General features: G+C 45.9%; 1 protein-coding gene across 5 annotated transcripts in view; it reads right to left on the bottom strand.

Moving 5' to 3' along the window:
- Window positions 1-25,718, bottom strand: part of LOC307044297 (netrin-G2-like) — a 32,287-nt gene extending 6,569 nt beyond the window's left edge. For 3 of the 5 annotated variants that reach the window (XM_079689373.1, XM_079689374.1, XM_079689375.1), the window contains exons 1-6: window positions 19,639-20,578; window positions 8,252-8,510; window positions 6,871-7,016; window positions 3,871-4,109; window positions 3,365-3,531; window positions 2,923-2,946 (exon numbers count right to left, since the gene is read on the bottom strand). In XM_079689373.1, the coding sequence (XP_079545499.1) occupies window positions 2,923-2,946; window positions 3,365-3,531; window positions 3,871-4,109; window positions 6,871-7,016; window positions 8,252-8,510; window positions 19,639-19,716 (913 nt within the window). In that variant the 5' untranslated portion in view covers window positions 19,717-20,578. Of the gene's footprint in view, window positions 1-2,922; window positions 2,947-3,364; window positions 3,532-3,870; window positions 4,110-6,870; window positions 7,017-8,251; window positions 8,511-19,638; window positions 20,579-24,612 lie in introns of those variants that run through there. The other 2 variants (XM_079689371.1, XM_079689372.1) reach the window with 2 other exon arrangements.
- Window positions 25,719-27,118: the final 1,400 nt, after the last annotated feature.

Here is a 27,118-nt window from a genome sequence, read left to right as displayed (position 1 = left end):
AGGGTACTGGACCCAGACCACCAGGAACACTGAGGGTACTGGACCCAGACCACCAGGAACACTGAGGGTACTGGACCCAGATCACCAGGAACACTGAGGGTACTGGACCCAGACCACCAGGAACACTGAGGGTACTGGACCCAGATCACCAGGAACACTGAGGGTACTGGACCAAGACCACCAAGAACACTGAGGGCACTGGACCCAGAACGCCAGGAAACCTGAGGGTACTGGACCCAGAACACCAGGAACACTGAGGGTACTCGACCCAGACCACCAGGAACACTGAGGGTACTGGACCCAGAACGCCAGGAACACTGAGGGTACTGGACCCAGATCACCAGGAACACTGAGGGTACTGGACCCAGACCACCAAGAACACTGAGGGCACTGGACCCAGAACGCCAGGAACATTGAGGGTACTGGACCCAGAACACCAGGAACACTGAGGGTACTGGACCCAGACCACCAGGAACACTGAGGGTACTGGACCCAGAACACCCGGAACACTGAGGCTAATGGACCCAGACCACCAGGAACACTGAGGGTACTGGACCCAGACCACCAGGAACACTGAGGGTACTGGACCCAGAACACCCGGAACACTGAGACTAATGGACCCAGATCACCAAGAACACTGAGAGTACTGGACCCAGACTAACAGGAACACTGACGGTACTGGACCCAGAACACCAGGAACACTGAGGCTAATGGACCCAGAACACCAAGAACACTGAGGCTACTGGACCCAGAACGCAAGGAACAATGAGGGTACTCGACCCAGAACACCAGGAACACTGAGACTACTGGACCCAGACTAACAGGAACACTGAGGGTACTGGACCCAGACCACCAGGAACACTGAGGCTACTGGATCCAGACAACAAGGAACACTGAGGCTACTGGACACAGAACACCAGGAATACTGAGGGTACTGGAACCAAAACACCAGGAACAGTGAGGCTACTGGACCCATACCACCAGGAACACTGAGGGTACTGGACCCAGACAAGCAGGAACACTGAGGTTACTGGACCCAGACCACGAGGAACAGTGAGGCTACTGGACCCATACCACCAGGAGCACTGAGGGTACTGGACCCTGACCACCAGGAACACTGAGGCTACTGGACCCAGACCACCAGGAACACTGAGGGTACTGGACTCAGACCACCAGGAACACTGAGGCTACTGGACCCAGACCACCAGGAACAGTGAGGCTACTGGACCCATACTACCAGGAGCACTGAGGGTACTGGACCCTGACCACCAGGAACACTGAGGGTACTGGACCCAGACATCCTGTAATTACTCAAACTTGTATTACGGTTGCATCTTGTAAGAATTTAAAAACCAAATCTAACGAAATGTGGTTTTAACTGTGCCTCTAAATCTGATCAGTCTTGAAACCCAGTTTTATTACTAAACGTTCTGTGTCTGAGGCTCTTTAAACGTTCTGTGTCTGAGGCTCTTTAAACGTTCTGTGTCTGAGGCTCTTTAAACGTTCTGTGTCAGAGGCTCTTTAAACGTTCTGTGTCTGAGGCTCTTTAAACGTTCTGTGTCTGAGGCTCTTTAAACGTTCTGTGTCTGAGGCTCTTTAAACGTTCTGTGTCAGAGGCTCTTTAAACGTTCTGTGTCTGAGGCTCTTTAAACGTTCTGTGTCTGAGGCTCTTTAAACGTTCTGTGTCTGAGGTTCTTTGAACGTTCTGTGTCAGAGGCTCTTTAAACATTCTGTGTCTGAGGCTCTTTAAACGTTCTGTGTCTGAGGCTCTTTAAACGTTCTGTGTCTGAAGCTCTTTAAACGTTCTGTGTCTGAGGCTCTTTAAACGTTCTGTGTCTGAGGTTCTTTGAACGTTCTGTGTCTGAGGTTCTTTAAACATTCTGTGTCTGAGGTTCTTTAAACATTCTGTGTCTGAGGTTCTTTAAACGTTCTGTGTCTGAGGCTCTTTAAACGTTCTGTGTCTGAGGCTCTTTGAACGTTCTGTGTCTGAGGTTCTTTAAACGTTCTGTGTCTGAGGCTCTTTAAACGTTCTGTGTCTGAGGCTCTTTAAACGTTCTGTGTCTGAGGTTCTTTAAACATTCTGTGTCTGAGGTTCTTTAAACATTCTGTGTCTGAGGTTCTTTGAACGTTCTGTGTCTGAGGTTCTTTAAACATTCTGTGTCTGAGGTTCTCTAAATGTCCTTATCTTTGGTCTTCATTTTACCATTGTCTGTTTTCTGAAGCTTCTGTGACTGAGAGGCTTAAGGGATTACACACTAAGTGATGGCAGGAGAACACAAACCATCTGTCAGGTTACCGCCCTCCCTCCCAGAAAACAAACCAACTTACTAACCAACTAACTAACTAACTAACGAACTAACTAACTAACTAACTAACTAACTAACTAACTAACTGAGTAACCAACCAACTGAATAACTGACTGACTAACTAACTAACTAACTAACTGACTAGCTAACTATCTGACTAACTAACTGACTAACTAACTGAGTAACCAACCAACTTACTAACCAACTGACTAACTAACTAACTAACTAACTAACTAACTAACTAACTAACTAACTAACTAACTGAGTAACCAACCAACTGAATAACTGACTGACCAACTAACTAACTAACTGACTAGCTAACTATCTGACTAACTAACTGACTAACTAACTAATTAACTGACCAACTGACAAACTGACAAATTAACCAACTGACTAACCAACGAATTTTGCTCTTCTTTCTCTGTTTTAATGTGATAGTGGCAGTGCTCTGTAGCAGAGGGAATGTGTAACTAACAAAGTTGTAAGAGATGTTCATCCCATGATGCAACACTGGATGGTACGGAGATGGGGATTCAACATGTCACACAGATGAGCAGACAGACAGTTAAACAGGTGAGCAGACAGACAGATAAAAAGGTGAGATTACATTACTTACTGGCTGCAGTTTGTGATGCTTCACCTGTCAAAAACACACAGTAAAAATAAACTTCAGTAAATGTATTCAGGTACGTCGTGGTGTGTTCAGGTACAGAGAGGTGTTGTGGTGTGTGCAGGTACGTCGTGGTGTGTTCAAGGCAAGGCAAGGCAAGTTTATTTATATAGCACTTTTCAGCATGCGACAATTCAAAGTGTTTTACAAAACAAATTAAAATACATACAATAAAATAAATACAGTACAAACACATTAAATAATGGCATTTTACAACAGGCATTAAAAAGCAAAGATAATAAAATAAACACCACAGGTATACACTACATGTTTAAATGGCATACTGTAGTGTGAATATGAGCAGCTCAATTAAAAGTCAGGTACGTTGTGGTGTGTTCAGGTACATCGTGGTATGTGCAGGTAGGTCGTGGTGTGTTCAGGTACGTACAGTGGTTGGCGGTGCCTCGGGGCAGAGGCAGGTAGGACCCCGGCCTCCAGGACTGGAACCCTCGGCTGCAGCGCTGACAGTCCTGACCGCTGGTGTTGTGATTGCAGTCACACTGCAGCGTGGCATCACGCAGCACACACTGAGACGCATGCAGGTTACACACACACCTGCAACACACACACACACACACACACACACACACACACACACACACACACACCCCGTTCAGCAGTGTGTCAGTCAGTCGGTGTAGCTGCAGTCAGTGTGTGTGTGTGTGTGTGTGTGTGTGTGTGTGTGTGTGTGTGTGTGTGTGTGTGTAGATGTGTGTGTGTGTGTGTGTGTGTGTAGATGTGTGTGTGTATGCGTGGGTGTAGCTGTGTGTGAGTTGCACGTGTGTGTCGGTGTGAGTGTGTGTGGCAGTGTGTGTGTGTGTGTGTGTGTGTGTGTGTGTGTGTGTGTGTGTGTGTGTGTGTGTGTGTGTGTGTGTGTGTGTGTGTGTGTGTTACCTGGCAGGTACGTCGATGTTGGAAACAGCATAGAAGTACTTCAACAGGTTGTCTCTCTGGACATATGTCCCTCCCAGTGCCGGGCGCAGCAGCCTCAGCCTCAGGTTGGTGAAGCTGAAGAACTCTCTGAGTCCCTGCATCGTCTCCATGCGCGTCCACAGGGCGGCCATGTTGATCAGCTTCGGACCGGCGAAGACCCCGAAACGAGAACGGACCTCGAACACCACCTGCTTCTCCTCCTATTGGTTGATACTGAGGTCAGTAAACATGCTCTCTAAGAAATATGTATTTAAAAATTGTATATATCATCAGGTATGTATCCTCAGGTATGTATCCTCAGGTATGTATCCTCAGGTATGTATCCTCAGGTAGTGTTGTAGTCAAGTCACCAATTCACGAGTCCAAGTCACTCTCGAGTCACCACTCTTCGAGTCCGAATCCAAGTCCAAGTCACCCAAGGAGTGTCCGAGCCAATATTTTCCTCTGGTAAAGTTTTCGTTTTTCTCTTTTATTTTGATAGTAATAAGATCAGGACTCTTATTTTGAAGGAACTTTTACTGGAAGTCAATGGACGACGGAGCAGTGTAAACACACATGTATAATGACGGATAGATGATGAATAAATTAACTTATAAAAGGAACAAGTCAAATCAAGCAATCTGATTGGTTATTAGCCGTGATATAATGAGCGTATACCACGGGTAGAATAGTAGTTACTTTCCACAAGTCAGTATCCCTCCACGTCTGAGAAAGGCTACAACCGTTACAGCTGTTACATTGCGTCTGTTACGAAATTAATTAACTAACAAAGCTTAAGATGGAAACCTGTAAAGGATAGGATCCAATCTTCCTATTCCAACCCCAAAAAACTATTTTCCATCTTCTCCACCCTCTTGGACCCCCCAAAGCCCCTTCCCCCTCCTCCCTTCTGTCAAGCGACTTTGTTAACCACAAAAAAGGTTGATGATATTCGCTCTTCTTTTTCTGACTCACCTTTACTCACCGCTGGGTCACCAGACCCTCCCTTCACCCACACACTGACCTCCTTCTCCCCTCTCTCTCCAAGTGAGGGTCTTACCCTCATTACCTCTGCCCGTCCTACCACCTGTCCTCTGGACCCTGTCCCCTCAAACCTCCTTGAGACTATCGCTCCTGATATTCTACCGTTTCTCACCCATTTCATCAACACTTCTCTAACTTCTGGTCACTTTCCAAACAGTCTCAAGGAGGCAAGAGTAAACCCTCTCCTTAAGAAACCCACTCTCAATCCGTCTGATGTTAGAAACTACAGGCCTGTCTCTCTCCTCCCGTTCCTGTCTAAAACACTTGAACGCGCTGTCTTTAAACAACTCTCCTGTTACCTCCATCAGAACAACCTTCTGGATCCGCACCAGTCTGGTTTCAAGGCAGGTCACTCAACAGAAACTGCTCTCCTTGCTGTCTCTGAGGAACTGCACACGGCTAAAGCAGCGTCCCTCTCCTCTGTCATCATCCTTCTTGACCTGTCTGCTGCATTCGACACGGTGAACCATCAGATCCTCCTTCACACTCTCCAAGAACTTGGAGTTTCAGGCTCTGCACTTTCCCTCCTCACCTCATACCTCAACGACCTACAGGGTTACTTGGAGAGGGTCCGAGTCCGACCCTTGTCAATTAACTACAGGGGTCCCTCAGGGCTCTGTCCTTGGTCCCCTCCTCTTCTCCTTGTACACAAACTCGCTCTGATCAGTCATTAGCCCGCATGGTTTTTCATACCACTGCTACGCTGACGACACCCAACTAATTCTGTCCTTTCCCCGCTCAGAGACCCAGGTCGTCGCACGCATCTCTGCTTGCCTAGCAGACATCTCTCAGTGGATGTCTGCTCATCACCTCAAGCTCAACCTTGACAAGACTGAACTGCTTTTCCTTCCGGGAAAAGATTGTCCCACTCTTGACCTAACAATCAACATCGGCCCCTCTGTTGTTTCCCCGACTCAGACTGCAAGGAATCTGGGTGTGACCCTAGATAACAAACTGTCCTTCACTGCAAACATCTCTGCTACAACCCGCTGCTGCAGATACACTCTTTACAACATCAGGAGGATACGTCCCCAGCTGACCCAGAAAGAGACGCAGGTTCTGGTCCAGGCTCTCGTCATCTCACGCCTAGACTACTGCAACTCCCTCCTGGCTGGTCTACCTGCATGTGCCATCCGACCTCTGCAGCTCATCCAGAATGCAGCGGCTCGTCTGGTCTTCAACCTTCCTAAATGTTCCCACACCACGCCGCTCCTCCGCTCCCTTCACTGGCTTCCAGTAACTGCTAGAATCCACTTCAAGACACTGGTACTTGCGTACCATGCTGTGAATGGATCTGGCCCTTCCTACATCCAGGACATGGTTAAACCGTACACCCCAGCACGTGCACTCCGCTCTGCATCAGCCAAACAGCTCGCTGCACCCGCACTGCGAGGGGGACCCAAGTTCCCATCAGCAGAAACACGTGGGTTTGCTATCCTGGCTCCAAAATGGTGGAATGAGCTCCCCATTGAAATCAGGACAGCAGAAAGCTTACACATCTTCTTCAGACTGAAAACTCATCTCTTTGAACTCCACTTCCAGAGATAGAATTACTAACAAAGCACTTATATACTAATAAAGGGCTGGCTTATCTAAAGCCAGTTGAGCAGCACCTGAAATGTTTGGCTCTATGAAACCTGATGTACTTATATGATTCTGTTTTCTTCTAGTTTGTATCTTCCTGGTCGAACGCACTTATTGTAAGTCGCTTTGGATAAAAGTGTCAGCTAAATGTAATGTAATGGATAATGTGCAGCAAGGACTTATTGAACGTTGTTAAGGACCCTACCCTCAGGTGTGCATGTACCCTCAGGTGTGTATGTACCCTCAGGTTTGTATGTACCCTCAGGTGTGTATGTACCCTCAGGTGTGTATGTACCCTCAGGTGTGTATGTACCCTCAGGTGTGTATGTACCCTCAGGTGTACCCACAGCTCACCTTGGCTCCGACCCACTTGGAGTACTGCTCGGTGCAGATGACCCGGGTTATGTTGCTCGGCGCTAAATCAGCAACACGTTTAGGAGGCATGCCGAACGCTTCGAGGCAGTCGTCAGCGTAGAACTGGTACGGCTGCCAGGACACACCTGAGACCATCAGGTAATATTATTATTATAAACAGGATAAATGTTTGGCCCTTCATTTCAGTTCCCCATTGTAGCGACCAGGGAGGGGAGGGAGGGGGGGGGGGGTCTATATATCCAGTCTTTGTTTGTTTGGTTGTGTTACGTTATTATGATTGCTCTCATACTTGTTTGATTCTGAAATTGTATATATTTAAATAAGTACATATATATACCCTAACCCTATATATTGTTATTGTCTCATTATACCGCACTGTGAATGAATCAAAATAAATATATAAGTGGTCATGAACACATCTGTCCATCAGACAGAGGGCTGCTGTGCCTCCTGTCATCATTAATGGACGTCTCTTTAAAATGACCGCTCAGTGGAGAGGAGTTCTCATTTCTCTAACCGCCTGCTGCTTCCCCTCCTCTCTCCTCGCCTCCCCTCCTTGACTCCTCTGCTCGCAACTGCTGTGGGCGGGACTAAGGTGAGGGGAGGAGTCGAGGATAGGAGTCGAGGAGGGGAAATTAGAGGAATGGGAAACGTTCCATCAGCAGCAATATTATTATTATTATAGACCAAAAGGAAGTAAACAATAACAATATAAGTAACCCTAACAGGAAGTAAACAATCAGGAAGTACCTCTGTCAGGTGACTTATCCAGCACCCTAACCCTAACAGGAAGTAAACAATCAGGAAGTACCTCTGTCAGGTGACTTATCCAGCACCCTAACCCTAACAGGAAGTAAACTAACAGGAAGTACCTCTGTCAGGTGACTTATCCAGCACCCTAACCCTAACAGGAAGTAAACTAACAGGAAGTACCTCTGTCAGGTGACTTATCCAGCACCCTAACCCTAACAGGAAGTAAACCAACAAGAAGTACCTCTGTCAGGTGACTTATCCAGCACCCTAACCCTAACAGGAAGTAAACAATCAGGAAGTACCTCTGTCAGGTGACTTATCCAGCACCCTAACCCTAACAGGAAGTAAACTAACAAGAAGTACCTCTGTCAGGTGACTTATCCAGCACCCTAACCCTAACAGGAGGTAAACAATCAGGAAGTACCTCTGTCAGGTGACTTATCCAGCACCCTAACCCTAACAGGAAGTAAACTAACAGGAAGTACCTCTGTCAGGTGACTTATCCAGCACCCTAACCCTAACAGGAAGTAAACTAACAAGAAGTACCTCTGTCAGGTGACTTATCCAGCACCCTAACCCTAACAGGAAGTAAACCAACAGGAAGTACCTCTGTCAGGTGACTTCTCCAGCACCATGGTGGTTGGCCTCCCGTACTCAAAGGTCACCACAACGTCGTCCACCAGCTCCAGGCTCTTGTTCCAGGACAGAGTGATGTTGGCCAATAGCGGCTCAGGAAACCTGGACCATGTGACTGTCTGCCAATAGGTGACGAGCCCCCCCCGCTCCCTGTCTCCCATCAGCTGGGGGGGGTGAGACAGGTCCGGGCTGGAGGCGTCGCACTCATCACTGCACAGGTACGGGTTCTCCTGTAACACACACACACACACACACACACACACACACACACACACACACACACACACACACACACACACACACACACACACACACACACACACACACACACACACACACACACACACACACACACACACACACACACACACACACACACACACACACACACACACACACACACACACACACACACACACACAGAAAGAACTGTTAACAGATGAAAGGTCTGACCGGCACGACTTGTGTTTAGAGACTCTGTGGTCCTGCAGTTACTATTTCTGTGGATCAGTGGGAAAGTACTGGGAGTACTGGGAGTACTGGAGGTTGTAGTGTGTCTGGGGGAGTAACGGGGAGGGGGGGGGGGGAGTCGAGCAGCAGAAGGCGTCAGAGAGATTATCAGTTTATCTGAGGTCAGAGTTTAACCCTTTAACAGGATTCACCCTGCAGCGTCAGACACACACTCTTAGTTACTGTTCACACTACACACTGCACACACTACACACTACACACTGCACACACTACACACTACACACTACACACTGCACACACTACACACTGCACACACTACACACTGCACACACTACATACTGCACACATTATACACACTCATAGTTACTGTTCACACTACACAGTACATACTGCACACACTACACACTGCACACACTATACACACTTTTCACTGCACACACTACACACACTCTTAGTTACTGGGTGTTTCTCAATGTCGAGGACGCTTTCTTGGTAGGACATGTCTTCCGAGTCAGGTCCTTCAGAAGCGAGGCAAGAATCCTTACTAGCCACGGAATACGAAGAATGGTGGAACCGGCTAACAGGTGTGCAGGTGTGCATCATATGAGAGGCCCGCCTTAAATGGAGCACGATTTCTGCCAAAGATTTTGGAAATTGGTCCTTGCGCAAAGCATTGTGGGGATTTTAAGACTACGGAGGATACACATGGGCAGCATCGAAATTTCCCGTAACGAAGGACGTCGGCCTCGGTAGAATTCCAAGCATCCTGGACATTGGAACAGTCCTTCGGTGGCACTCGATGACGTAGCATCCTTGAAATAGTGGCTCTGGAGGAGCCTTTGTCGACATTGAGAAACACCCACTGCTCACACTACACACTGCACCTCTGCCTCTCTGTAGTTCTTGAGGACCTGGTCTTAACCTGTTGAACCCTGAGCCTGCTTTTCAGGTCTCAGGCTCGAAAATGACATTCCCAGAACAAATGACCATATCTTCCCTTCGAAAAGGGGAAAATTAATAATCTTTTTTTCTCAGAGTAATGATAAACCTGTGAGTTGGATGTAGAAGAGTCAGAATCAATATAGATGTTTTTATTTTAAAGTAAATTCAGATTGAACATAGTAAACAAAATTAAATTATAAAGTCTGTCCAAAAATATAACGTTACTTATAGTGAACACTACCCTTGGATGATGGTAAGGTAGACTAAAAGCTTTAGGAATCCAAAGTAAAACATATAATAAGTACCCTGTATCAAGATTGATGCAAAACAAGTGAAGTTTGACCTTTTTAGAGAGGTTTAGAAAAAAAATCCCACTTCTGGGGTCATTCGGGTGGATTTTCCATATCTCTGGAACCCCTCGGTTGATTTTGATGATCTTTTTAACCGTTAGAGCCAACAGAATCGAGGGGAAGTCCCTAAAATCCATCTAAACATTACCTATTGGTGAATGAGTGATGCGTTGCCAGAATGCCCCGGAACCGGAAGCTGTGATACACTGGTGGCTCTCATAGCAGCTAATGAGAAAACTTTGTTATTGATATAAATATGAAGATGAATGATCAGAAATCATTTCAAAGTGACAGGCGCATTGGATTAACCTATGGATTAACCTTCAGCAGCGTTTTTATCGTTTTAATTCCATTGAACACAACTTTTGATCAGAATACAGCAACGGTAAGTCTTATTTTCTAATATTTTTTGGCTCAGGGCTCATTTAGACGCTTCATGTGAGACGTGTGTTTTGTTTTGGTAAAATGGTTCGTATCATCAGTTAGCTGAGTTTCTTCCCGTTAATAGGGTATGACAGAATAATAGGTTTTTAAATATTAAGAAGCCCTGAGACAAAGTTTCGTGAAGAAAAAAACGCGCAGGCTTAACGGATTAATATATAAATATATTTGAATGTCCGGGTCATGCTGGTATTTGCACTGAGCACTTCCACATTTTAAATATATAGAAAGAAGATGGCGGTCCCTCGCTATCTCGATTCTTCAGTGTTTTCGAGTGTTGTTAATGTTTTGTCGATTTGTTCATCTGTTGAGTTCACTTCAACCGCACCGGGCCGACAGTAAAGTCAGGAGTAGAGAGTACAGTCAGGAGTAAACAGTACAGTCAGGAGTAGAGAGTACAGTCAGGAGTACACAGTACAGTCAGGAGTAGAGAGTACAGTCAGGAGTAGAGAGTACAGTCAGGAGTACACAGTACAGTCAGGAGTAGAGAGTACAGTCAGGAGTAGAGAGTACAGTCAGGAGTACACAGTACAGTCAGGAGTAGAGAGTACAGTCAGGAGTAGAGAGTACAGTCAGGAGTACACAGTACAGTCAGGAGTAGAGAGTACAGTCAGGAGTACACAGTACAGTCAGGAGTAGAGAGTACAGTCAGGAGTAGAGAGTACAGTCAGGAGTAGAGAGTACAGTCAGGAGTACACAGTACACTCAGGAGTAGAGAGTACAGTCAGGAGTAGAGAGTACAGTGAGGAGTAGAGAGTACAGTCAGGAGTACACAGTACAGTCAGGAGTAGAGAGTACAGTCAGGAGTACACAGTACAGTCAGGAGTAGAGAGTACAGTCAGGAGTACACAGTACACTCAGGAGTAGAGAGTACAGTCAGGAGTAGAGAGTACAGTGAGGAGTAGAGAGTACAGTCAAGAGTACACAGTAAAGTCAGGAGTAGAGAGTACAGTCAGGGGTAGAGAGTACAGTCAGGAGTAGAGAGTACAGTCAGGAGTACACAGTACAGTCAGGAGTAGAGAGTACAGTCAGGGGTAGAGAGTACAGTCAGGAGTAGAGAGTACAGTCAGGAGTACACAGTACACTCAGGAGTAGAGAGTACAGTCAGGAGTAGAGAGTACAGTGAGGAGTAGAGAGTACAGTCAAGAGTACACAGTAAAGTCAGGAGTAGAGAGTACAGTCAGGGGTAGAGAGTACAGTCAGGAGTAGAGAGTACAGTCAGGAGTACACAGTACAGTCAGGAGTAGAGAGTACAGTCAGGGGTAGAGAGTACAGTCAGGAGTAAACAGTACACTCAGGAGTAGAGAGTACAGTCAGGAGTAGAGAGTACAGTCAGGAGCAGAGAGTACAGTCAGGAGTAGAGAGTACAGTCAGGAGTAGAGAGTACAGTCAGGAGCAGAGAGTACAGTCAGGAGTAGAGAGTACAGTCAGGAGTAGAGAGTACAGTCAGGAGTAGAGAGTACAGTCAGGAGTACACAGTACAGTCAGGAGTAGAGAGTACAGTCAGGGGTAGAGAGTACAGTCAGGAGTAAACAGTACACTCAGGAGTAGAGAGTACAGTCAGGAGTAGAGAGTACAGTCAGGAGCAGAGAGTACAGTCAGGAGTAGAGAGTACAGTCAGGAGTAGAGAGTACAGTCAGGAGTAGACAGTACACTCAGGAGTAGAGAGTACAGTCAGGAGTAGAGAGTACAGTCAGGAGTAGAGAGTACAGTCAGGAGTACACAGTACAGTCAGGAGTACACAGTACATTCAGGAGTAGAGAGTACAGTCAGGAGTACACAGTACAGTCAGGAGTAGAGAGTACAGTCAGGAGTACACAGTACAGTCAGGAGTAGAGAGTACAGTCAGGAGTACACAGTACACTCAGGGGTAGAGAGTACAGTCAGGAGTAGACAGTACAGTCAGGAGTACACAGTACAGTCAGGAGTAAACAGTACAGTCAGGAGTAGAGAGTACAGTCAGGAGTACACAGTACAGTCAGGGGTAGAGAGTACAGTCAGGAGTAAACAGTACAGTCAGGAGTACACAGTACAGTCAGGAGTAGAGAGTACAGTCAGGAGTACACAGTACAGTCAGGAGTAGAGAGTACAGTCAGGAGTACACAGTACAGTCAGGAGTAGAGAGTACAGTCAGGAGTAAACAGTACAGTCAGGAGTAGAGAGTACAGTCAGGAGTACACAGTACAGTCAGGAGTAGAGAGTACAGTCAGGGGTAGAGAGTACAGTCAGGAGTAAACAGTACAGTCAGGAGTACACAGTACAGTCAGGAGTAGAGAGTACAGTCAGGAGTACACAGTACAGTCAGGAATACACAGTACAGTCAGGAGTAGAGAGTACAGTCAGGAGTAGAGAGTACAGTCAGGAGTACACAGTACAGTCAGGAGTACACAGTACAGTCAGGAGTAGAGAGTACAGTCAGGAGTAGAGTGTACACTCAGGAGTAGAGAGTACAGTCAGGAGTAGAGAGTACAGTCAGGAGTACACAGTACAGTCAGGAGTAGAGAGTACAGTCAGGAGTAAACAGTACAGTCAGGAGTAGAGAGTACAGTCAGGAGTACACAGTACAGTCAGGAGTACACAGTACAGTCAGGAGTAGAGAGTACAGTCAGGAGTAGAGAGTACAGTCAGGAGTACACAGTACAGTCAGGAGTACACAGTACAGTCAGGAGTAGAGAGTACAGTCAGGAGTAGAGAGTACAGTCAGGAGTACACAGTACAGTCAGGAGTACACAGTACAGTCAGGAGTAGAGAGTACAGTCAGGAGTAGAGAGTACAGTCAGGAGTACACAGTACACTCAGGAGTAGAGAGTACAGTCAGGAGTAGAAAGTACAGTCAGGAGTAAACAGTACAGTCAGGAGTAGAGAGTACAGTCAGGAGTACACAGTACAGTCAGGAGTACACAGTACAGTCAGGAGTAGAGAGTACAGTCAGGAGTAGAGAGTACAGTCAGGAGTACACAGTACACTCAGGAGTAGAGAGTACAGTCAGGAGTACACAGTACAGTCAGGAGTACACAGTACAGTCAGGAGTAGAGAGTACAGTCAGGAGTAGAGAGTACAGTCAGGAGTACACAGTACAGTCAGGAGTAGAGAGTACAGTCAGGAGTACACAGTACAGTCAGGAGTAGAGAGTACTGTCAGGAGTAGAGAGTACAGTCAGGAGTACACAGTACAGTCAGGGGTAGAGAGTACAGTCAGGAGTAAACAGTACAGTCAGGAGTACACAGTACAGTCAGGAGTAGAGAGTACAGTCAGGAGTAGAGAGTACAGTCAGGAGTACACAGTACAGTCAGGAGTACACAGTACAGTCAGGAGTACACAGTACAGTCAGGAGTAGAGAGTACAGTCAGGAGTACACAGTACAGTCAGGAGTAGAGAGTACAGTCAGGAGTACACAGTACAGTCAGGAGTACACAGTACAGTCAGGAGTAGAGAGTACAGTCAGGAGTACACAGTACAGTCAGGAGTACACAGTACAGTCAGGAGTAGAGAGTACAGTCAGGAGTACACAGTACAGTCAGGAGTAGACAGTACAGTCAGGAGTACACAGTACAGTCAGGAGTAGAGAGTAAAGTCAGGAGTACACAGTACAGTCAGGAGTAGAGAGTACAGTCAGGAGTACACAGTACAGTCAGGAGTAGAGAGTACAGTCAGGAGTACACAGTACAGTCAGGAGTAGAGTGTACAGTCAGGAGTACACAGTACAGTCAGGAGTACACAGTACACTCAGGAGTAGAGAGTACAGTCAGGAGTACAGAGTACACTCAGGAGTACACAGTACACTCAGGAGTAGAGAGTACAGTCAGGAGTACACAGTACAGTCAGGAGTACACAGTAAACTCAGGAGTAGAGAGTACAGTCAGGAGTACAGAGTACACTCAGGAGTACACAGTACACTCAGGAGTAGAGAGTACAGTCAGGAGTACACAGTACAGTCAGGAGTAGAGAGTACAGTCAGGAGTACATAGTACAGTCAGGAGTACACAGTACAGTCAGGAGTACACAGTACAGTCAGGAGTAGAGAGTACAGTCAGGAGTACACAGTACAGTCAGGAGTACACAGTACAGTCAGGAGTAGAGAGTACAGTCAGGAGTACACAGTACAGTCAGGAGTACACAGTACACTCAGGAGTAGAGAGTACAGTCAGGAGTACACAGTACAGTCAGGAGTACACAGTACAGTCAGGAGTAGAGCGTACAGTCAGGAGTAGAGAGTACAGTCAGGAGTACACAGTACAGTCAGGAGTACACAGTACACTCAGCAGTAGAGAGTACAGTCAGGAGTACACAGTACAGTCAGGAGTACACAGTACACTCAGGAGTAGAGAGTACAGTCAGGAGTACACAGTACAGTCAGGAGTAGAGAGTACAGTCAGGAGTAGAGAGTACAGTCAGGAGTACACAGTACAGTCAGGAGTACACAGTACACTCAGGAGTAGAGAGTACAGTCAGGAGTACACAGTACAGTCAGGAGTACACAGTACAGTCAGGAGTAGAGTGTAAAGTCAGGAGTACACAGTACAGTCAGGAGTACACAGTACAGTCAGGAGTAGAGTGTACAGTCAGGAGTAGAGAGTACAGTCAGGAGTACACAGTACAGTCAGGAGTACACAGTACAGTCAGGAGTACACAGTACACTCAGGAGTAGAGAGTACAGTCAGGAGTAGAGAGTACAGTCAGGAGTAGAGTGTACAGTCAGGAGTAGAGAGTACAGTCAGGAGTAGAGAGTACAGTCAGGAGTAGAGTGTACAGTCAGGAGTAGAGAGTACAGTCAGGAGTACACAGTACAGTCAGGAGTACACAGTACAGTCAGGAGTAGAGAGTACAGTCAGGAGTACACAGTACAGTCAGGAGTAGAGAGTACAGTCAGGAGTACACAGTACAGTCAGGAGTACACAGTACAGTCAGGAGTAGAGAGTACAGTCAGGAGTAGAGAGTACAGTCAGGAGTAGAGAGTACAGTCAGGAGTAGAGTGTACAGTCAGGAGTAGAGAGTACAGTCAGGAGTACACAGTACAGTCAGGAGTACACAGTACAGTCAGGAGTAGAGAGTACAGTCAGGAGTACACAGTACAGTCAGGAGTAGAGAGTACAGTCAGGAGTACACAGTACAGTCAGGAGTACACAGTACAGTCAGGAGTAGAGAGTACAGTCAGGAGTAGAGAGTACAGTCAGGAGTACACAGTACAGTCAGGAGTAGAGAGTACAGTCAGGAGTACACAGTACAGTCAGGAGTAGAGAGTACAGTCAGGAGTACACAGTACAGTCAGGAGTACACCGTACAGTCAGGAGTAGAGAGTACAGTCAGGAGTAGAGAGTACAGTCAGGAGTACACAGTACAGTCAGGAGTACACAGTACAGTCAGGAGTACACCGTACAGTCAGGAGTAGAGAGTACAGTCAGGAGTAGAGAGTACATTCAGGAGTACACAGTACACTCAGGAGTAGAGAGTACAGTCAGGAGTAGAGAGTACAGTCAGGAGTACACAGTACAGTCAGGAGTACACCGTACAGTCAGGAGTAGAGAGTACAGTCAGGAGTAGAGAGTACAGTCAGGAGTAGAGAGTACAGTCAGGAGTACACAGTACAGTCAGGAGTACACCGTACAGTCAGGAGTAGAGAGTACAGTCAGGAGTAGAGAGTACAGTCAGGAGTACACAGTACAGTCAGGAGTACACCGTACAGTCAGGAGTAGAGAGTACAGTCAGGAGTAGAGAGTACAGTCAGGAGTACACAGTACAGTCAGGAGTACACAGTACAGTCAGGAGTACACCGTACAGTCAGAGTACACAGTACAGTCAGGAGTAGAGAGTAAAGTCAGGAGTACACAGTACAGTCAGGAGTACACAGTACACTCAGGAGTAGAGAGTACAGTCAGAGTAGAGAGTACAGTCAGGAGTAGAGAGTACAGTCAGGAGTACACAGTACAGTCAGGAGTACACAGTACAGTCAGGAGTACACAGTACACTCAGGAGTAGAGAGTACAGTCAGGAGTAGAGAGTACAGTCAGGAGTAGAGAGTACAGTCAGGAGTACACAGTACACTCAGGAGTAGAGAGTACAGTCAGGAGTAGAGAGTACAGTCAGGAGTACACAGTAAAGTCAGGAGTACACAGTACATTCAGGAGTACACAGTACAGTCAGGAGTACACAGTACAGTCAGGAGTAGAGAGTACAGTCAGTAGTAGAGAGTACAGTCAGGATTAGAGAGTACAGTCAGGAGTACACAGTACAGTCAGGAGTAGAGAGTACAGTCAGGAGTAGAGAGTAAAGTCAGGAGTAGAGAGTACAGTCAGGAGTACACAGTACAGTCAGGAGTACACAGTACAGTCAGGAGTACACAGTACAGTCAGGAGTACAGAGTACACTCAGGAGTAAAGAGTACAGTCAGGAGTAGAGTGTACAGTCAGGAGTAGAGAGTACAGTCAGGAGTACACAGTACAGTCAGGAGTACACAGTACAGTCAGGAGTACACAGTACAGTCAGGAGTAGAGAGTACAGTCAGGAGTAGAGAGTACAGTCAGGAGTACACAGTACAGTCAGGAGTAGAGAGTACAGTCAGGAGTAGAGTGTACAGTCAGGAGTAGAGAGTACAGTCAGGAGTACACAGTACAGTCAGGAGTACACAGTACAGTCAGGAGTACACAGTATGGGAAGTCTCACTGTTGTTCATTCTCAAAGATATTGAATTGACTGTTTTTTTGTATATATTGATTGTTGTGCTTTTATTTAGGTCTTAGTGTGTGCTTATGTATACATGTGTCTGTTGATTGTGTATTTATAGGATATATATATATATATAGGTATAAACATATTTTTATACATCTTTTTATATATTTGTGCTTTAGTATTCGGGATTGTGGGAAACGGTGTTTCGATCAAACTGGAAGATTGACAATAAAGTTGACTTTGACTTAAATCCTTACATTAAAAAGCTTAGTGGAAATATATGACATATCAATGTGATCCCTAATGAGCTGTGTTTTGTTTTAATACGAGTCTTTTGGGAATCACACTGATCCATAATTAACCTTTAATTGATCTCACATTTATCAATAATTCAGACGCAGCTCCAGCTTCCCAAAGGAACAATTAGAAAGCAGCAGGAAAACTTTAATACTTCATTCAATCCATCAAGTCTGTCTGTACTGTGTATCTAAAAACTCCAATACATATAGAAATACTCATATCTAAAAACTCCAATACATAATACTCATATCTAAAAACTCCAATACATAATACTCATATCTAAAAACTCAATACATACTACTCATATCTAAAAACTCCAATACATACTACTCATATCTAAAAACTCCAATACATACTACTCATATCTAAAAACTCCAATACATACTACTCATATCTAAAAACTCCAATACATACTACTCATATCTAAAAACTCCAATACATAATACTCATATCTAAAACTCCAATACATACTACTCATATCTAAAAACTCCAATACATAATACTCATATCTAAAAACTGAACTGTGTTCAGGTGTGTATTCAGGTGTGTGTGTTCAGGCTTGTGTTGAGGTGTGTGTGTTCAGGTGTGTGTTCAGGTGTGTGTGTCCAGGTGTGTGTTGAGGTGTGTGTATTGAGGTGTGTGTGTTGGTGTGTTTGTTGAGGTGTGTGTGTTCAGGTGTGTGTTCAGGTGTGTGTGCTCAGGTGTGTGTTGAGGTGTGTGTGCTCAGGTGTGTGTTCAGGTGTGTGTGCTCAGGTGTGTGTGGAGGTGTGTGTTTTTTCAGGTGTGTGTTCAGGGGTGTATTGAGGTGTTAGTGCTCAGGTGTGTGTTGAGGAGTGTGTGTTCAGGTGTGTGTTCAGGTGTGTGTTCAGGTGTATGTGCTCCGGTGTGTGTTGAGGTGTGTGTGTTCAGGTGTATGTGCTCAGGTGTGTGTTGAGGGTTGTGTTGAGGTGTGTGTGTTCAGGTGTGTATTGAGGTGTTAGTGCTCAGGTGTGTCTTGAGGTGTGTGTGTTCAGGTGTGTGTTCAGGTGTATGTGCTCAGGTGTGTGTTGAGGTGTGTGTGTTCAGGAGTGTGTTCAGGTGTGTGTGCTCAGGTGTGTGTTGAGGTGTGTGTGTTCAGGTGTGTGTTCAGGTGTATGTGCTCAGGTGTGTGTTGAGGTGTGTGTGTTCAGGTGTGTGTGTGTGTTCAGGTGTGTATTGAGGTGTTAGTGCTCAGGTGTGTGTTGAGGTGTGTGTGTTCAGGAGTGTGTTCAGGTGTGTGTGCTCAGGTGTGTGTTGAGGTGTGTGTGTTCAGGTGTGTATTGAGGTGTTAGTGCTCAGGTGTGTGTTGAGGTGTGTGTGTTCAGGTGTGTGTGTGTGTTCAGGTGTGTATTGAGGTGTTAGTGCTCAGGTGTGTGTTGAGGTGTGTGTGTTCAGGTGTGTATTGAGGTGTTAGTGCTCAGGTTTGTGTTGAGGTGTGTGTGTTCAGGTGTGTGTTCAGGTGTATGTGCTCAGGTGTTTGTTGAGGTGTGTGTGTTCAGGTGTGTGTTCAGGTGTATGTGCTCAGGTGTGTGTTGAGGTGTGTGTGTTCAGGTGTGTGTGTGTGTTCAGGTGTGTATTGAGGCGTTAGTGCTCAGGTGTGTGTTGAGGTGTGTGTGTTCAGGTGTGTATTGAGGCGTTAGTGCTCAGGTGTGTGTTGAGGTGTGTGTGTTCAGGTGTGTGTGTGTTCAGGTGTGTATTGAGGTGTTAGTGCTCAGGTGTGTGTTCAGGTGTGTGTTGAGGTGTGTGTGTTCAGGTTTGTGTTGAGGTGTGTGTGTTCAGGTGTGTGTTCAGGTGTGTGTGCTCAGGTGTGTGTTGAGGTGTGTGTGTTCAGGTGTGTGTTCAGGTGTATGTGCTCAGGTGTGTGTTGAGGTGTGTGTGTTCAGGTGTGTGTGTGTGTGTTCAGGTGTGTATTGAGGTGTTAGTGCTCAGGTGTGTGTTGAGGTGTGTGTGTTCAGGTGTGTGTGTGTGTTCAGGTGTGTATTGAGGTGTTAGTGCTCAGGTGTGTGTTGAGGTGTGTGTGTTCAGGTTTGTGTTGAGGTGTGTGTGTTCAGGTGTGTGTTCAGGTGTGTGTGCTCAGGTGTGTGTTGAGGTGTGTGTGTTCAGGTGTGTGTTCAGGTGTATGTGCTCAGGTGTGTGTTGAGGTGTGTGTGTTGAGGTGTGTGAGACTAACCAGGGTGCAGAATCTCTCGGGGGGGTTTCCACAGGTGATGCCGGGGGGGTCGACTCTGATCTGCATCACCTCCTTCATGTTGGTGGGGGGGGGCTGACAGGGGAACAGCTGCCCCCCACCCTCAGAGCGACAGCCTTCAAACTGAGCGAGGACCGGGGGGGGCAGCAGGAGGAAGGGGGCAGCAGGAGGAGGAGCCGGGGGAGGAGGAGGAGCCGGGGGAGGAGCATGGCGAACCTTCAGTCAAACAGGAAGTAAGAAAGGTCACATCACAGTTCGGCAGCAGATCCTTCAGTCTTCAGTCTTCGTGGTTACTGGTCACTGAGCTGTCGCCATGCCAACCAGGTGATGATTATCACCTGAGGTCAGTTGAGAGGAGTCTCCGCCCCCCGTCGGTCTGAAAGACAACCAGAGTTACTGAGTACCTTAAATTCTGCCTCCTGTAGTGATACTTGTTGGAGAACTATGTTCCTCTGACCCAGTGTATCAGTGTGTCCTCCTCACTGAGCACCTTGGGCTGCTCTCAGTGTCTCTCTGCTCCTGCTGCTGGCTCAGCTGATAGAGGTTACAGTGCCTCATCTTGTTCTGCAGCACGTTGATTCTTCTCTCAGAGCTGAGTACAGGGTTCTGGGTAGAGACCTTCAGAATTGGTTTGGCAGCAATAGCCATAAAGATAACTTTAGTTGATTCAGTGTCTCCACCTGTTTAGTCTCGCTAATGAGGATTGATTACTCTCTGAACGGGTTAAAACCTCCGACTGCAGAGAGATCTTCAGAGTTTGGTTTGGCGTCAGATGTTTCACCTCACAGCTCAAAACACTACACACTGATATACACCTGAACATCAGCAGGAGAGGACTCTTTAAAGTAGAGACACTACATACTGATATACACCTGAACATCAGCAGGAGAGGACTCTTTAAAGTAGAGACACTACATACTGATATACACCTGAACATCAGCAGGAGAGGACTCTTTAAAGTAGAGACACTACATACTGATATACACCTGAACATCAGCAGGAGAGGACTCTTTAAAGTAGAGACACTACATACTGATATACACCTGAACATCAGCAGGAGAGGACTCTTTAAAGTAGAGACACGACATACTGATATACACCTGAACATCAGCAGGAGAGGACTCTTTAAAGTAGAGACACGACATACTGATATACATCTGAACATCAGCAGGAGAGGACTCTTTAAAGTAGAGACACCACATACTGATATATACCTGAACATCAGCAGGAGAGGACTCTTTAAAGTAGAGACACTACATACTGATATACACCTGAACATCAGCAGGAGAGGACTCTTTAAAGTAGAGACACTACATACTGATATACACCTGAACATCAGCAGGAGAGGACTCTTTAAAGTAGAGACACTACATACTGATATACACTTGAACATCAGCAGGAGAGGACTCTTTAAAGTAGAGACACTACATACTGATATACACCTGAACATCAGCAGGAGAGGACTATTTAAAGTAGAGACACTACATACTGATATACACCTGAACATCAGCAGGAGAGGACTCTTTAAAGTAGAGACACTACATACTGATATACACCTGAACATCAGCAGGAGAGGACTCTTTAAAGTAGAGAAACTACATACTGATATACACCTGAACATCAGCAGGAGAGGACTCTTTAAAGTAGAGACACGACATACTGATATACACCTGAACATCAGCAGGAGAGGACTCTTTAAAGTAGAGACACTAAACTGATATACACCTGAACATCAGCAGGAGAGGACTCTTTAAAGTAGAGACACTACATGCTGATATACACCTGAACATCAGCAGGAGAGGACTCTTTAAAGTAGAGACACTACATACTGATATACACCTGAACATCAGCAGGAGAGGACTCTTTAAAGTAGAGACACGACATGCTGATATACACCTGAACATCAGCGGGAGAGGACTCTTTAAAGTAGAGACACTGCATACTGATATATACCTGATCACCAGCAGGAGAGGACTCTTTAAAGTAGAGACACTACATACTGATATACACCTGAACATCAGCAGGAGAGGACTCTTTAAAGTAGAGACACTAAACTGATATACACCTGAACATCAGCAGGAGAGGACTCTTTAAAGTAGAGACACTAAACTGATATACACCTTAGCATCAGCAGGAGAGGACTCTTTAAAGTAGAGACACTACATACTGATATACACCTGAACATCAACAGGAGAGGACTCTTTAAAGTAGAGACACTACATGCTGATATACACCTGAACATCAGCAGGAGAGGACTCTTTAAAGTAGAGACACTACATACTGATATACACCTGAACATCAGCAGGAGAGGACTCTTTAAAGTAGAGACACTACATACTGATATACACCTGAACATCAGCAGGAGAGGACTCTTTAAAGTAGAGACACTACATACTGATATACACCTGAACATCAGCAGGAGAGGACTCTTTAAAGTAGAGACACTACATACTGATATACACCTGAACATCAGCAGGAGAGGACTCTTTAAAGTAGAGACACTACATACTGATATACACCTGAACATCAGCAGGAGAGGACTCTTTAAAGTAGAGACACTACATACTGATATACACCTGAACATCAGCAGGAGAGGACTCTTTAAAGTAGAGACACGACATACTGATATACACCTGAACATCAGCAGGAGAGGACTCTTTAAAGTAGAGACACTACATACTGATATACACCTGGACATCAGCAGGAGAGGACTCTTTAAAGTAGAGACACTACATACTGATATACACCTGAACATCAGCAGGAGAGGACTCTTTAAAGTAGAGACACTACATACTGATATACACCTGAACATCAGCAGGAGAGGACTCTTTAAAGTAGAGACACTACATACTGATATACACCTGAACACCAGCAGGAGAGGACTCTTTAAAGTACAGACACTACATACTGATATACACCTGAACATCAGCAGGAGAGGACTCTTTAAAGTAGAGACACTACATACTGATATACACCTGAACATCAGCAGGAGAGGACTCTTTAAAGTAGAGACACAACATACTGATATACACCTGAACATCAGCAGGAGAGGACTCTTTAAAGTAGAGACACTACATACTGATATACACCTGAACACCAGCAGGAGAGGACTCTTTAAAGTAGAGACACTACATACTGATATACACCTGAACATCAGCAGGAGAGGACTCTTTAAAGTAGAGACACTACATGCTGATATACACCTAAACATCAGCAGAAGAGGACTCTTTAAAGTAGAAACACTATACTGATATACACCTGAACATCAGCAGGAGAGGACTCTTTAAAGTAGAAACACTATACTGATATACACCTGAACATCAGCAGGAGAGGACTCTTTAAAGTAGAGACACTACATACTGATATACACCTGAACACCAGCAGGAGAGGACTCTTTAAAGTAGAGACACTACATACTGATATACACCTGAACACCAGCAGGAGAGGACTCTTTAAAGTAGAGACACTACATACTGATATACACCTGAACATCAGCAGGAGAGGACTCTTTAAAGTAGAGACACTAAACTGATATACACCTGAACATCAGTAGGAGAGGACTCTTTAAAGTAGAGACACTAAACTGATATACACCTGAGCATCAGCAGGAGAGGACTCTTTAAAGTAGAGACACTACATACTGATATACACCTGAACATCAGCAGGAGAGGACTCTTTAAAGTAGAGACACTACATGCTGATATACACCTGAACATCAGCAGGAGAGGACTCTTTAAGTAGAGACACTAAACTGATATACACCTGAACATCAGCAGGAGAGGACTCTTTAAAGTAGAGACACTGCATACTGATATACACCTGAACATCAGCAGGAGAGGACTCTTTAAAGTAGAGACACAACATACTGATATACACCTGAACATCAGCAGGAGAGAACTCTTTAAAGTAGAGACACTACATACTGATATACACCTGAACATCAGCAGGAGAGGACTCTTTAAAGTAGAGACACTACATACTGATATACACCTGAACATCAGCAGGAGAGGACTCTTTAAAGTAGAGACACTACATACTGATATACACCTGAACATCAGCAGGAGAGGACTCTTTAAAGTAGAGACACTACATACTGATATACACCTGAACACCAGCAGGAGAGGACTCTTTAAAGTAGAGACACTACATACTGATATACACCTGAACATCAGCAGGAGAGGACTCTTTAAAGTAGAGACACTACATACTGATATATACCTGAACATCAGCAGGAGAGGACTCTTTAAAGTAGAGACACTACATACTGATATACACCTGAACACCAGCAGGAGAGGACTCTTTAAAGTAGAGACACTACATACTGATATACACCTGAACATCAGCAGGAGAGGACTCTTTAAAGTAGAGACACTACATACTGATATACACCTGAACATCAGCAGGAGAGGACTCTTTAAAGTAGAGACACTACATACTGATATACACCTGAAGATCAGCAGGAGAGGACTCTTTAAAGTAGAGACACAACATACTGATATACACCTGAACATCAGCAGGAGAGGACTCTTTAAAGTAGAGACACTACATACTGATATACACCTGAACATCAGCAGGAGAGGACTCTTTAAAGTAGAGACACTACATACTGATATACACCTGAACATCAGCAGGAGAGGACTCTTTAAAGTATAGACACTACATACTGATATACACCTGAACATCAGCAGGAGAGAACTCTTTAAAGTAGAGACACTACATACTGATATACACCTGAACATCAGCAGGAGAGGACTCTTTAAAGTAGAGACACTACATACTGATATACACCTGAACATCAGCAGGAGAGGACTCTTTAAAGTAGAGACACTACATACTGATATACACCTGAACATCAGCAGGAGAGGACTCTTTAAAGTAGAGACACTACATACTGATATACACCTGAACATCAGCTGGAGAGACTCTTTAAGATGTACTACTTTATATTTTACTCACCTGTTCCCGATATCTCAGGTAGATTCTGGAAAAGCTGATTAAACAGACGATATTGTCCCGATGATTCTTCTTCTTCTTCTTTTTCTTCTTCTTCTCCTCCCCCTCTTCTTCTTCTTTGCTGAGATTATCAGCTCAGAGCTCAACTGAGTCTCTCTCTGCCCTAAAGTCAACCTGTTTCATTGTGTGTGTGTGTGTGTGTGTGTGTGTGTGCGTTTGAGCGAGTGTGTGTGTGTGTGTGTGTGTGTGTGTGTGTGTGTGTGTGTGTGTGTGTGTGTGTGTGTGTGTGTGTGTGTGTGTGGGTGGGTGTGTGTGTGTGTGTGTGTGTGTGTGTGTGTGTGTGTGTGTGTGTGTGTGTGTGTGTGTGTGTGTGTGTGTGTGTGTGTGTGTGTGTGTGTGTGTGTGTGTGTGTGTGTTTGTGGGTCACTTGGTTCCCCCTGGACATTAAAAGTCTATGGTAACAGCTCTATATTTACAGTCTATGGTAAATTTAAAGTTGCATCTAAAACGCGGTCTGATCTAGCTGTGTATATTTTGTTATTTTTTATTGTTAGCCGATATTCAATCTCATTAGCTCCAGGCATTTTTGAAGCTTGTAAAGGGAAGATGACAGCTCTCACTCGCCACTCCGCTCTTCCACAGCGCCGCTCCCCCTCCATCTGCTGAAATTCTGAATGTAGTAACACCGCAGGGTCCGTTACAGTTTGTTTTCATCTGATTTCAAATAAACAAAGTCTTGGCTTTCAGAATATTAAACTTGTTTCGGCAAATTCAGACGATAAATACAGGTTTGAAGCTTGTAACGGCATAATTACAAGCGGAGAACGGAGTAACTTGACGTCACAGCAGGCGTAATAACAGCCGGGGTTTCTCGTGAGTGTTTTCCCCCGTAAACAAACACAATACACACACACGCAAAAATACACAAACACACACACGTATATACACACACACGTATATACACACACACACACACACACACACACACACACACACACACACACACACACACACACACACACACACACACACACACACACACACACACACACACACACACACACACACACACACACACACAAGCTTCCCCCAGACCAGTAATCCTACTACAAATTGATCATTTGCTAATAACCAATCAGATCAAGGGATTCCAGAGAAGAGGAAACTTTGAAGGCCTTTTTCTCAAAATGATTACTCTGTAACAGTCATTATATAATGTGACATATTTTACTTAATATTTGGAGAACAAAAACAATCCTGATATCATTAGAAAGCTAGGAATCTCCTCTTTCCAGCAGTGTATACAACTCAAAATGTGTCTTCGGGTCAATGCGACTGATTTCGATGGAGCAGGTCACTTTGCATTAGGTAAAATAAAACAGGCAGACATAACAGGAAGAATATGTACATTGTAATCCAATCAAATAGGACATTGTCACACCATTCAAATGTATCCATGTACATTATTTTTCATTTTCAGTCTTTATTGGCTTGTCCCGAAAGAGCCTCCGCCGTCGGCTAGCTAGCCAAGCTAACCTGGCGAACATGGGATCCCTCGTGTACACTGGCGCGACGGACGGCTACCAGGACACGAGGGCACCCACCGCTAAAGTCGAAACCCCGCACTGTGTCGGTCTGGGGTTCATCTACGGCGGCAGCTGCGAAGCCAAAGTCCCGCCCTGAGTCAGGCTGGAACTCGGTAGCAGCGAGAGACGTGAGATTGGGACCCCTGGCTACGCCAAGCTGGGGCTCCCAGCTGGACCTCACCATGGCAACACTCGCGGACGATATCCTGGAGTCGGAAGGCGTGGAGAACGAAGAGGATTCCCCTGAGTTCCTACTCTCCGACTCAGATGAGCAAGAAGAGGACGTCTTCATGCCACCAGCTCGGGCTGCAATGCCGGGAGCGATGGCTGCTCCCCTAGGCGACAGCACACCAGCTTCGCCATGTCTCAGCGTGGACCTGCAGGCCGTGTGCCAACGTGCTGCATCCAGGCTAGACATCTCATGGCCCGACATGGCCAAGGAGACCTCTAGGTCCCCCTACGAGAGGAAAAATGTGCCCCAAGCAGCGAGGAGAAAGAGGGCAACTCCTGCCGGTTTTTCCAGAGTTGATGAGGTGTCGTTCTCCTGGAGAGACCGGCCCTACAATAACAAGGCCCCAATCCAGGGTGCCTCCTCCCTGGACTGTGACGGTATGGAGAGGCTCTGCCTGCTCCGCATACCGCCAATGGAACCGCTGGTGACAGCTCACCTCCTCCCAAGGATGACGTCTGCACCGAGCAGGAACCCCACGCTACCAGTGAAGGCGGACCGACTGCAGTCCACGCTGGCGGATCGAGCCTACAAAGCCGCAGCGTTGTCCGCCAGGGCCCTCAACATCTCCTCGCTGCTAACTGCCTACCAGGCAGAGCTCTGCGGGGATCTGGCGAGCGGATCTGGGCCAGCCTTATGGGACGAGATCTCAGCAGTAACGGACATTTGCCTCCGGGTACAACGCTGCGCGGTC

This window comes from Notothenia rossii (assembly GCF_949606895.1).
Source record: "Notothenia rossii genome assembly, chromosome: 6".
Classification (NCBI taxonomy): Eukaryota; Metazoa; Chordata; class Actinopteri; order Perciformes; family Nototheniidae; genus Notothenia; species Notothenia rossii.
The sequence above is the reverse complement of the archived record's forward strand: the minus strand, read 5'-3'. Positions and strand labels throughout refer to the sequence as shown.